General features: G+C 44.4%; 1 protein-coding gene across 1 annotated transcript; it reads right to left on the bottom strand.

The window, feature by feature from the left end:
* Positions 1–6,414: 6,414 nt before the first annotated feature.
* LOC122554617 (ankyrin repeat and SOCS box protein 12-like) lies at positions 6,415–10,765 on the bottom strand. Its single transcript, XM_043699931.1, has 2 exons — positions 8,584–10,765; positions 6,415–6,860 (listed from the first exon to the last, which is right to left on the bottom strand). Exons 1-2 carry the CDS (start codon positions 9,404–9,406, stop codon positions 6,727–6,729), a joined length of 957 nt encoding a protein of 318 aa, XP_043555866.1. The 5' UTR covers positions 9,407–10,765; the 3' UTR covers positions 6,415–6,726.
* Between the last annotated feature and the right edge of the window lie 899 nt (positions 10,766–11,664).

The following is an 11,664-nucleotide window of genomic DNA, read 5'->3' as shown; positions in this document are numbered from 1 at the left end:
AAACAAGGAAAAGTGCAACCCTAAACAAGTCCAGAAAGGCGAGCCAGGCAGAAGATACTCTTGTGACATTAACGGTTGCTGCTGTGGATGGAGGCTGCAGCAGGACAGAGACTTGTTGAGGTTCCCTTGCTATTGGAATTGGATCAACCTTCTGTCAAGTCCCGTGTGTCTACAGCAGCAGCATTCCCATGTTAAAAGATGCAAGGGAATGCAATCTCATAGAATGCTGGTGTCTCCTCTTGGTTCCCCGCCATCAGAGAGGGATGGGAAGGATACAACTGAGGTCACCAGCAGTCCTCTCAAAGCAGCTTCCTCCCTTTCACAATGGCTGTCCTGTCAGCTGAGAGGAAGTGTTTAGTCGTAAATTGCTAGGGCACTTCTTCCTCAGCAGTGCCCACCTCTCCTGGTGTGAGTGCCAATCAGATCCTCTAATTGGACAATCTCCTTGAGAACCCACCTGCTGTCCTTCACTTTGGGGGCCGGTTAGCTCAGTTGGCAGGAGAGCTGGTTTAAAATGTGGAGTAATACTACTGGTGTGAGTTCAGTACCCATACTGGCCAAGATAACCTTCTCAACCTCTCCCCTTGCCTGAGGTGTGGTAACCCACAGATTTACCCAGCACTAAGTCTCTCTCATGAAACAGCAGTGATCTCAAAATGTGATTACTCTTTTTTTTGTCCTTCACTGGGCCATAGTCATAGAGTAGTACAGCATAGAAACAGACCCTGTAGCCCAACTCATCCATACCGACCAAATATCCTAAATTAATCTCGTCCCATTTGCCAGCACTTGGCCCATATCTGTTTAAACCCTTCCTATTCATATATTCATCCAGATGTCTTTTAAATATCACAATTGTACCAGCCTCCACCACTTCCTCTAGCAGCTAATTTCATACAGGCACTATAGCCTCTGTGTAAAAAGGTTGCTCCTTAGGTCCTTTTTATATCTTTCCCCTCTCACCATAAACCCATGCCCTCTCATTTTGGACTCCTCCCACCCTAGGAAAAAGATCTTGGCTATACACCATATCCATAACCCTCATGTCTTTATAAACCTCTCAAAGATCTCCCCTCAGCCTCAGACACTTGAGGGAAAATAGTTATTTAGCCGCCAGCCTATTCAGCCTCTCCCTACAGCTCAAACCCTCCAACCCTGGCAACAGTCTTGTAACTCTTTTCTGAACCCTTTCAAATTTCCTATCATCCTACCTATACAGCAGGGAGACCAGAACTGAATGCAGTGTTCCAAAAGTGGCCTAAAGAATGTCCTGCACAGCCGCAACATGATCTCGTAACTCCTATACTCAAAGCACTTACCAATAAAGGCAAGCTTACCAAACACCTCCTTCTCTATCCTATCTACCTGCAAATCCACTTTCAAGGAATTATGAAGCTCCACTCCAAGGTCTCTTTGTTCAGTAACACTATCCAGGTACAGAGCCTAGGCCTGTTAATCACAGAATCAGTAATAGGCCTTCTCATAGGAGATTCTAGATTTGCTGCATCCCTGAACCAAGGGAACCCCTATTGCCTCTGAAGGAATAGCTTGGGAAATTGCATTTTCCACTGTACAATTCCACTATACCTGGAACTATTTACTACCCAACCAATTTACATGTTATCCTCTTGATCACATCCCTACATTTTATTCCAAATCATTCATGTACACCACAAACAGCAAGGACCCAGAACTGAGAACTGTAGAACCCCACTGGAAACAAACTTCCAACGATAGAAACATCTCTCCACCATCACCCTCTGCTTCCTGCCTCTGGGCCAATTTTGAATAAACGTGCCTTGCATCCCATGGATGAGTTTGCCATACGGTACTTTATAAAAAGCCAGGTTGACCACTCTTTGGAACTAGAAATAAGCAGAAATTCATGTGAAAAGTGCATAACTTACTGACACTGTCAAAATCAACAGTCTGAATGTTAGAACCACCTGTCAAAGAAAGTTGTCCAGATATCAAGGGAAACCTCTTGCTTTTAAAATCTTTGAAACAATATCTGGAGTGCCTTTGAAAAAATCATTGCTTTTGCTGTTTTACTCTGTGAATTGACATACGCCTGAGCACTTTGCTTAGCAATTACAAATGTATGACTGATTTCACAATCATCCATTGTCACAGTCGGGCACCTACCATTTCAAAGTTTGATTGACCATTACAAATGGTTATAAGACTCTTTGATGTAGATCTATGAATTCTAATACCTATTATTATAAAGGATTATGCTTTTGAATGAAACATTTATCATGAAGCTTTATTTCATTGTACAATGTAAAGGTAATAAATGATTTTTATGAATGAGAGTGTTCTGTTTTTACTAAAAGGTGAAGTCTGCAATAAACTTTATTTTATCTAGTATATGCATGGATCCTGAGATCTGCCCATGATGGTTACTAGGTGAAGTCGCATGCTCAGCTTAAATCCAAAGGGTGATGGTACATGTAAGTTTGCACTGAATTGGCAAGGGGCTGTAAAGAGCGATGGAGGAGGGTGGAGGGGGATGAGGAGTTGCAGGGTTGGGTGGAGGGGAAACTTTGGCATGTAGGAATAGGTGAGGGACCATGGGAGTGGCTGGGTGGTGAAAATGAGGTAGCATGAGTGGGTGTGGAGGGGCACTGGGAATGTTTGTGTGTGTGGCTGGGTGAGTGCTGCTGCCGAGGGCTAGAAGAACGTTTCACATTTTATTTTGGACCCAGCCCCGGATTCCCAAGCCAGACCCTCCAGAAAGATGGGCGTTGCACCCGACAGCCTCCTCAGTCCTACCAGGATCACTCAGACCCTGAGTCCTAATCCAGCCTATGCCCTCCCTGGCCAGGATGAAAATCTCACACCATGTTTGAATCTTGGAAACCAGGAATTCTGATGTCCCTGCAAACCCAAAGGGCGAGAGTGAAAAATGCTGGCCTGAATGTCTCCAAACATTGACCTGATAACTGGCAGCTAGAAGAGGTGTCAACCCTCAAGCTCCACCAAGTCAAACCAGACACTTAGAGAACTGAATGCCATTGCAGATGTACCCGAATCATCTTACTCGGATTTCAAAATGAGCTTTCTAACTGTTGAAGGAATGATTGGTGCGAGTGATCACTAAATGCACACTGTATATTTAATGCTGCAAATATAGTTGCTTTGGATAAACCTCGCACTGGTTCTAAGTTGAAGGTTAACCAGCCAATGTTTAATCAGCTGGTCTGCAGAGTTGCATCCCAAACACAATATTACACCTTGAAGCTATAAAGATGATACCATGTTTCCGATTAACTTTAACATTGCCAATACTGCTTTAATGTAATTTCGCATAAAGTAATGCTACCTGAGGAGTCGGAAATTCATTATTCCCAGGAGGAAAATCATTCCTGATTTACCAGAGTTTATTATTATTGTTACGGCGACTGAAACTGGTTCGGAGTCAGCTCAACAGTCCTGAGCTATACTTTGGATATGGATGCAGACAACACTGAGGGGAAAGTATCTATATTAGATTAGATTACTTACAGTGTGGAAACAGACCCTTCGGCCCAACAAGTTCACACCGACCCGCCTAAGTGCAACCCACCCAGACCCATTCCCCTACATGGGAGATGTGGGAGTGGAGTGTGTGAATCTAGTGAGACTGGTACTGGGAGACAGTAGCAGGCTGAGACAGGAGCAAGAGCAGGCCAAGGGTGACAAGTACACGGGAGTCTGAAGATTTTCATGGTTATTCAAAAGTGGGACCATTTTACTGGATTCTCTCTCCAGGAGTTAATTGCATAGGTAATGGTGACGCCGCTGCGCCAACTCCTGCACAGGTATTACCTCCCAGGAATAATTTTTTTGTCACTTTTGTTTCAGAAAGAAAAGAGGCCACTTCGCCTTGGACAAAGGGGAAGAAGTCTTTGGGGGGGCGGGTGGTGGTCACTTCAACAGGGATCAGAAGGTAGGAAAGCAGAATAACATTCCATTTATATATCAACACAACATGGGAAATCATCCCAAGACCCTCCACAGGAGCACAAAAATGAAAAGCCGAAAAGGAAAGGAAAAATGCTGGAAAAATGACACAGGTCAGGCACCAGGTGTAAAGGTGAAGGACAGGTTGTAACATTTTGGGACTTTGGCCTTAACTGACAGTTCAAACTCGCAGACGGTCTGGACAGCTGACTAGCCTGAAGAGGAAGCAGAGACAGCAAAGTATAAAGGGTTGAGGGGATATAGGAAAGGTCTGGAGGGATGTGGGATGGCGGGATTTATGCAGAAGGACAATCATTTCGAAACCAGTACTCTAGAAGTTTGGGAGGCATCAGTAAAGTTGAGGGGAGTGGCTGCTAAGGGCAAAGAAAGCAATTTGGTCGGGATATGGCTACGTATGAGGCTTTCAGCAACACTTGGCATGGGGGAAACTGGCATATCGCAATGGCAATGGACTGATAATCCAGGACTACCCAGGCTAAAACTTTGGGGATGTGGGTTTGAATTCCACCATTGGCATCTGGTGAAATTGACATTCCATTAATGCTGGCCTCAGCAGTGATACCCACATTCCATGGAAGGATACAAAAGAAAGATAATAATAATCAAATATTTCAAAAGAGTGGAAATAGATTTGGAGTCTGCTCAGGTAAGCCAAGGCTGGAGCTGGAGCTGAGTGAGTTGGCAAGGAACAGAATGAGATGGAGACAAAACCAAAGAGTTTCTGGGAAGACACCAAAATTAACAACTATAACCCAAAACAATTTTGTGGGACAATGCAACCAAATTCATACTAATCAAATGCCACCTCTGCAACACCACCAGTGCTTGCTATAAAACTTCAATGCATTTGGTAACTCTGGACATGACTATTCTGGTGTTTCAGAGGCTAGTCTCCAATCCTGCACAATCCAAAACTTAAAATCTGCCACCTGCAACAAAACATGTCAACCATTGTCCCTGCTCTTGCTGACCTCCACTTAGGGTGGCACAGTGACTAGCACTGCTGCCTCACAGTGCCAGGGACCTGGCCTTGATTCTATTTGACTGTCTGTGTGGAGTTTGCACATTCTCCTCGTGTCTGCATGGGTTTTATCCTCCAGTCCAAAGATGTGCAGGCTAAGTGTATTAGCCATGGGAAATGCAGTGTTACAGGGATAGGGTAAGGAGGTGGGCTTGGGTGGGATGCTTTTGCAGAGTCAGTGTGGACTTGATGGGCTGAACGGCTTGCTTCCACACTGGAGGACTTCTATGATTATGTCTCAGTTTAGGAGTCCCTGACAAGAATACAAAAATTAGAAGCAGGATTAGGCTATATGGCCCCATCAGGCGAAAGTGGGGACTGCAGATGCTGGAGATTAGAGTCAAGTGTGGTGCTAAAAAAAGCACTGCAGGCCAGGCAGCATCCGAGGAGCAGGAAAATCAATGTTTCCCTGACATGCTATTTGAAACACCATAGCTGATTGGATTATTGTCCCGACTGCATTTCCCTGTTGGAAAGGGCACCAACTTATACCCTACCATCATAACCCTTGTTAGACAAAAATCTTTCTAACTCATCCTTGATTATATTCAATGACTCAGCTTTCACTGCTCCTTGGAGAACTTTAAAATTCCCATGCTTCTTTTCAAATTTCTTTACAGCCTTAGCTCTCCCTAATTTTGCAATCTCCCCCAGCCTTACAAAAGTCAGAAGTCTTCCAACTCTCGTCTTTTGATTATCCCAAGCTTGCCAATGCGCAAACTTTGGAAATCCCTCCAAATTCCTCTGAGCCTTTCCACTTCTTTGCCCAATTTAAAATCTATGATGGCCCACAGCAGCAGAAGTGAGTTCCAAGGGCCTGTGGCCCTGAGATTCAAGGCTCAGGGGGAGAAAGGCCCACTTATCTGATGGAGATAAGACTACCTTGGCTCTGTTTTATTTTGTATTTCTGCTTTTGTTCTTTTCAATTCTGGTTTTAGCGAAATAGGTACAAAAACCAAAAAAAAATCTAAGATGGCAATGGAGAATGGTGACTTTGTACACTCTTCACTGTACTCCTGCACTTCTGGACTTAAGTACATGTGACAATAAAACCCAATTCTTTCTTCCTATCTGATGATGTGAATCAGTTGGACATTTTGTTTGAAAGGATTTCTAAGTTAATATTAATAGCAATTATTGGAAACTGCTCCCACTTACTCTAAAAAATTATCCCTTAGATAATTTTTATAAATTGTGTGACAGTCCACAAACTTCTTGCTGTCACAATGTTTTGATTGCCCTTTTATCTTTACATTTGCCATTTACAATTACTGCATCAAAATTTCACAGACAACCTTTTTCATGTCAACAGTCACAGTGTAGTTGCAGGCTCTGGCCATTAGGTGGCACAGTGGATAGACGGCTTTAAGTGACTATCTCCCACTTTGACGCCATTTTGTTGGAGAAAATAAAACGACCGTGAGCAATTCCCACGAGCAAGTAAGTTTCTTGCAAAGCTTTTTGAAATTTATGTTGCGAATACAGCATTTTTTGTACATCTTCCTTTACTATGACTTATGGAATAACTTACTACATAGAGTGGATTAAGGAATTCTACTTGTAATCAGATGCTTGGGCCAATTACAACGAAGCTGCAGGAGTACAAAAGGGTTGCGGTGGGGATGGAATCTTGCTGCTGGTACAGTTGGCTCTCCCTCCTCTCTGCTGCAAGGTAGGGAAGGGTGGAGTGAGTGCGTACCTACTTATACAGATCCACACAACCTTGTTGTCTATCCACCTCAGGTCTGGTGCTTCAAATACTTCCTTAGGATTAGCGGTATGTCCAGTTGGTCAATGGACTGTAGCCCACTTAGGAGTTTGAGGGATTTACGGATTGCCATTCTGGTGAGTGACATCAACGATCTTGGCTGAGCTGGAAAAAAGAAATCAAACATACGGTACTATGTGAATAGACTACGCCCTGAGAAGACTATTTGGCCATTGTCTGGCCTGCAGAAGAGTGTAGTTTCATTGGGAAGATGAGATTCTCCTAAGGTTCCTCTCCTATTCTCCTGATGGTTTCATCTCTGACTGAGGGACATATGTCAGTAGAACTTATCAGGGCCTTGCTTCATTGGATGTCTACAGATGGTGGGTGAAATCTAATGCTGTCTAAAGTCGGGCATGGAAGTGGGAGTCACTGTCGTGTGGGAACAGGTTGATTCTTCAATTGCTTTTGTGGTTCCCAGCCCATTTCATATTCATGGTGTGTGGGGACAATGGTGAATCTTATGGAGCAGGTCGGCAAGAGGTTCTTGCCCTACTATACCCTGCTGTGAACTCTTGGGGTTGGAGTTCATCACACCACAGTTAAACAGCACTTGGCCAGATACAAACCAGAAGGATCAGTGAAGACGGTGGTGCTTCCCAATCCCACTCCAACCCCCAGAGGTGTCACAGGTCCAACAGGATGAGGCCTTATGCTGGTTTATTGACTGTTGCAATCAGAGTATGGAATTTATTTTCCCCTGTCTCTTTTATCACAGATGTGAACAAAGAGCCAGGTTGGATCTGTTCAGCTCATCAGTCCCTGTCTCAGACAATAACAGATACCCTTCAGCTCAGATTTCACTGCGGCTCCTAATCTTGCTGAGACGTCAATGCCATGAGATCCTGAAAGATGGAGCAAACCTATTGCCCTGTGGGCCTATCCATAGAAAGAAGACCAACACCCCCAGGATAGGTTGGCTCATTATGACATGGGTTTGTCTCTAGTCAGACAATGGGGTGCGATCGTAACTTTTGAAAGAGCATCCATCAAGATCCTGTCCCATTATCGTTGACCACTCCTGAGTTGGGATTAACATCCTCTCAGTCACCCTTGAGAGGCCCTCCAGTTACACTGCACACCATTACAATGGTCAGTCATCTGCTTCAGCCTCCCCTGACCCGACAGACATCACTGTCCCTCATGCTTGCCCCTTAGTTCTCCCATTATTGGGGCCATCTTCACTTTTAGCAGCGAGCAGATCCACGAGACCATCCACTTCCTGCCTATAACTGTGGAGCTGCCACCATACAATATAGCACTCTCCCCTCCATCACTGACACTATGTCAGCACTCCCCAGTCCCCTCAATTCAATCTCCAAAACCCTAATGTTGATATGAATCAAGCAGCACTTTAGGCACAAGAGTCAACAACATCCCTGCCTGTGAAGCTCTTTCAACACTGTAGCTGCACCAGTCACATTCTTAGGTAATCCTTCCACTTTTCCATAGTGACCCTTCAACCCTTGGTCAGCCTCCTTGCACAGATTAGTGTTCACTCCCCCAGCCATCCTTTGTAACCTGGGCAACGCAAGTTACTGACATCAATCATGGCAGAACATGGACTAGTGCTCCCCAATGAAGACAAACCAGCGACTACTCACTCCCAGGTCCAGGAAGACAACAGTCCCACATGCCTCAGCTATGTAGTAGTGAGCCTGGTGGCACAATTCTGAATTTTGGTGTCGTGCCCAGTTTAGCTCCCCCATGCACTTTGCTGTCGCAAGCGCTTTGGTGGAAACTCACCTTTGTTGTTCCCAACCTCAGAGAAGACTCCCTCCCTAAACCTCTCCACTTCTGAGATAATGCTTGGCTCCGACTGTCTCACCTGTGGCTCGTGCTAGAAGCTCGGCAGCTTTGTTCTGCTGTGTATTTTTCACCGGACTGTGGCCTGGCAGATAAAGGTTTGCTCCGAAGTCTATGAGCAGCTGGATGTACTGAGGCCCACAACCGTACCTGAGGCACATTTCCAGAACCGTCTTTGGCTGTTTGATCTTTGCTAAGAGTCTTTGCTCTGTGCAGTTGAAATCAGGGTCAGCCCCATACAAGAGGAGCAGCCGGAAGCATTCGTAGTGTCTATAAACTGAGGCCAGGTAGAGTGGGCCGCTACAGGCACAAGCATTTGATGCCCATTCTGGCACCTTGGAGCGCACGTTAACTTCAGCCCCATACTCCAGCAGCGCTTGCAGAATATCCATATCCCCTTCTCTGGCAGCAGTTAGCACCGGCGAGCAGTTGTTGTAGATACTCCCATTTGGATTGGCCCCTGCTCTTAGCAGAGCCCGGACACAGTGCAAGTGCCTACCACTCACAGCTGTGAACAGAGGGGTCTGAGCTTTCACATCTAAACTGTCCACCTCAGCGCCGTACCTCAGGAGGATTTCCAGGCAGCTCACGTGGCCTTTGGAGGCTGCCAAACGCAAAGGAGTGCCCGGCACCCCCCAGCCACTCCGATTATTGATGAACTGGGCGTACCTCTCCTGGGACAAGAGCTCAGACAAAAGTGTGGCATCGTTTCTGGAGATGGCTTGGTTAATCTGATTGACTTCCACATTGTCATCTTGATTTCGGGGCTGAAGCATCGAGAAGATTTTACTGACGTCCACCAGGCTCATCTTCATCGGGCTCATGATCTGGTCCACTTTCAGCATGTTGTCGGATTCTCTATCAGGCCAGTATCACACAGAGGCATTCATGATGCTGCTGGCTACTCCTGAAGGCTACTTTGACATTGTCCATGATGCAACACAGCGATGATTATGAGGTCAGTTGGGCAGAGAGTTGCATTGTCCAACATCACAGGTCAGCTCATAACCTTGCAAGGAAAATTGTTCTTAAGATGCACATTTGCAACCAACTTAGAATGGCACCCAAGTCCCATAAGCATTGCCTCTCTGAATTTGGATCTTATGCATGCACCTCTTCCTCAGGTGTTCTTGGGCAGCCTGCCAACAGCATTGAAGAAACAGTGCATTTGTCTGTGGTTGCGGTAGAATTTTAAAAGAAGGAAAACATTAGTGAAGGAGGTCATGCATGGTCAGTTTGCAATCAGCATTTTGATGGTGCAAGTGGCAACAAAGTACTTACAGAAGTTATTAACAAACTATGGAATACATCCTCTATGGAGTTACAATAACCCTGACCATGTCCGTAAACCAACCTTCACTGTTAACCAGATTTCCCAACTCCTGGTAACAGACTGGGGTGCATGGTGAATCACAGACTCAGGTTTATTTTCACTGGAGAAGAAAGTGGCAACAGGATAGATGGAACAGGATCTTAAGGTGGTGAATACTGAATTTTGCAAAAATAAACTTGTATTTTTGAAATATCCTTTTAAATCAAAGCGATACTAAAGAGAGTTCTGAAAAAGAGGGGTAGGTGGATTACTTGGTTGCGACACCATTTCTTAGAAGTTAAACCCTGGCTGATATTGCTAAAAAATAAAGAAAACAGAAACTATGTGGGAGGTTTGGGTTACAGTTTGCAGTCAGTATCAGAGCATACTGAATTCTTGTGAGGAGAAGTAAATCTCTCTCGGGAAGCGGTCAGGATTTCGACAAGAAGCTGACTAAAGAAAAGTCTGAAAGCTGGAAAGCTCTGTGGATAGTTTGGTGATGCTGAAAGCTGGGTGTTTTCACTAGAAGGAGTTGATCTATGAAACAGAGTGTTATTGATTGGTCATTTGAAAAGGATCTCTGAAAATCTGCATTTATCAGGACGGTCATGACCTGAGGCAGACTGGAGTCATAAAAATGCATCTTGCCAATGATAATCATGCTTGCGAAACTCGGGGGTGGAAGCTTTTGTCAGACTCCTAACCACCATCACTACCACTCCATCCGCCTCCACCGTGGGAATAAAGAAACAGCATATTACGAATCTGCATGGCTACATCATGTCTCACATACTGAAGGGGGACAGCTTGCAACTCTGCATGGCATATCTGTTGTGTCATCTAGTTAAAGTGAAATCTATTGTTCCTAGTGAAACTCTATTCTTCTGTTAATGCATGCCTAACTATATGTTGATTTTGAATTCAACTACTAGTGTAAAAGTTTTAAAAAGATGAAATCTTGTCCATCAATTCCTTTTGTAAGATTGTTTACGTATTCATTTTTCAAGATTTTAGTCTCTATGGGGATTATAACAGTTGATATTCTTGAAAGCATGTGCCAACCGGAACCACAACCTAAGTCATACATTAAGCAACACTGATAGCAACAAAGCAAACCGTGGCACCAGTGAAACAGTGCATTTAATGTTCTACAAGAACTACAATCATTTACATGCAGTCCCACTCTTTACTGTATTTTCTTCCTCTGTTGGGAGAATCTTGAACTAGGTGCACAGTTTCAAAATAAGGGATTTCCCATTTAAGAGAGAGGTGAGGAGGAATTTCTTCTCGGGACAGTGATGGGGTCATTAGTGCTTGGAATTCTCTTCCTTGATAAGCAATTGGGGTTGGGGGTCGAGTTTGAGAGATTTTTGACAGACAAGGGAATCAAGGGTTTTGGAGGGCAGACAGAAAATTGAACCCAACAGCAGATCAGCCAAGATCATATTGAACGCTAGAGCAGGCTCCAGGAAATTAACTATTTCTGTTTCTTGTCTCCATATCTGGGAGAGACATTTAATTTGATGGATACATTCAGCTTTGTATTCCACGCTGTGCATTATTATTCCTTAGTATCAATATCACAAGTATAATCCTTGTCCATCTCATATTTCAAGTGTCTCCCAATTATGGTGGGAAGGCTTCATAGACATCTTTCTCACTGACATTCCATTTTTCCTTAACTATCTAGTTAACATGGAAATACACCCCAGCACCCAGATGGCTCTCGAGTTTCAAGGGTACTTTAGCTTTGCCTGCTTTTTTTATGTTCTACAATTAACTATTTAACAT

This window comes from Chiloscyllium plagiosum, chromosome 11, assembly GCF_004010195.1.
Source record: "Chiloscyllium plagiosum isolate BGI_BamShark_2017 chromosome 11, ASM401019v2, whole genome shotgun sequence".
Lineage (NCBI taxonomy): Eukaryota > Metazoa > Chordata > Chondrichthyes > Orectolobiformes > Hemiscylliidae > Chiloscyllium > Chiloscyllium plagiosum.
This window is presented reverse-complemented; position numbering and strand designations above follow the sequence as displayed.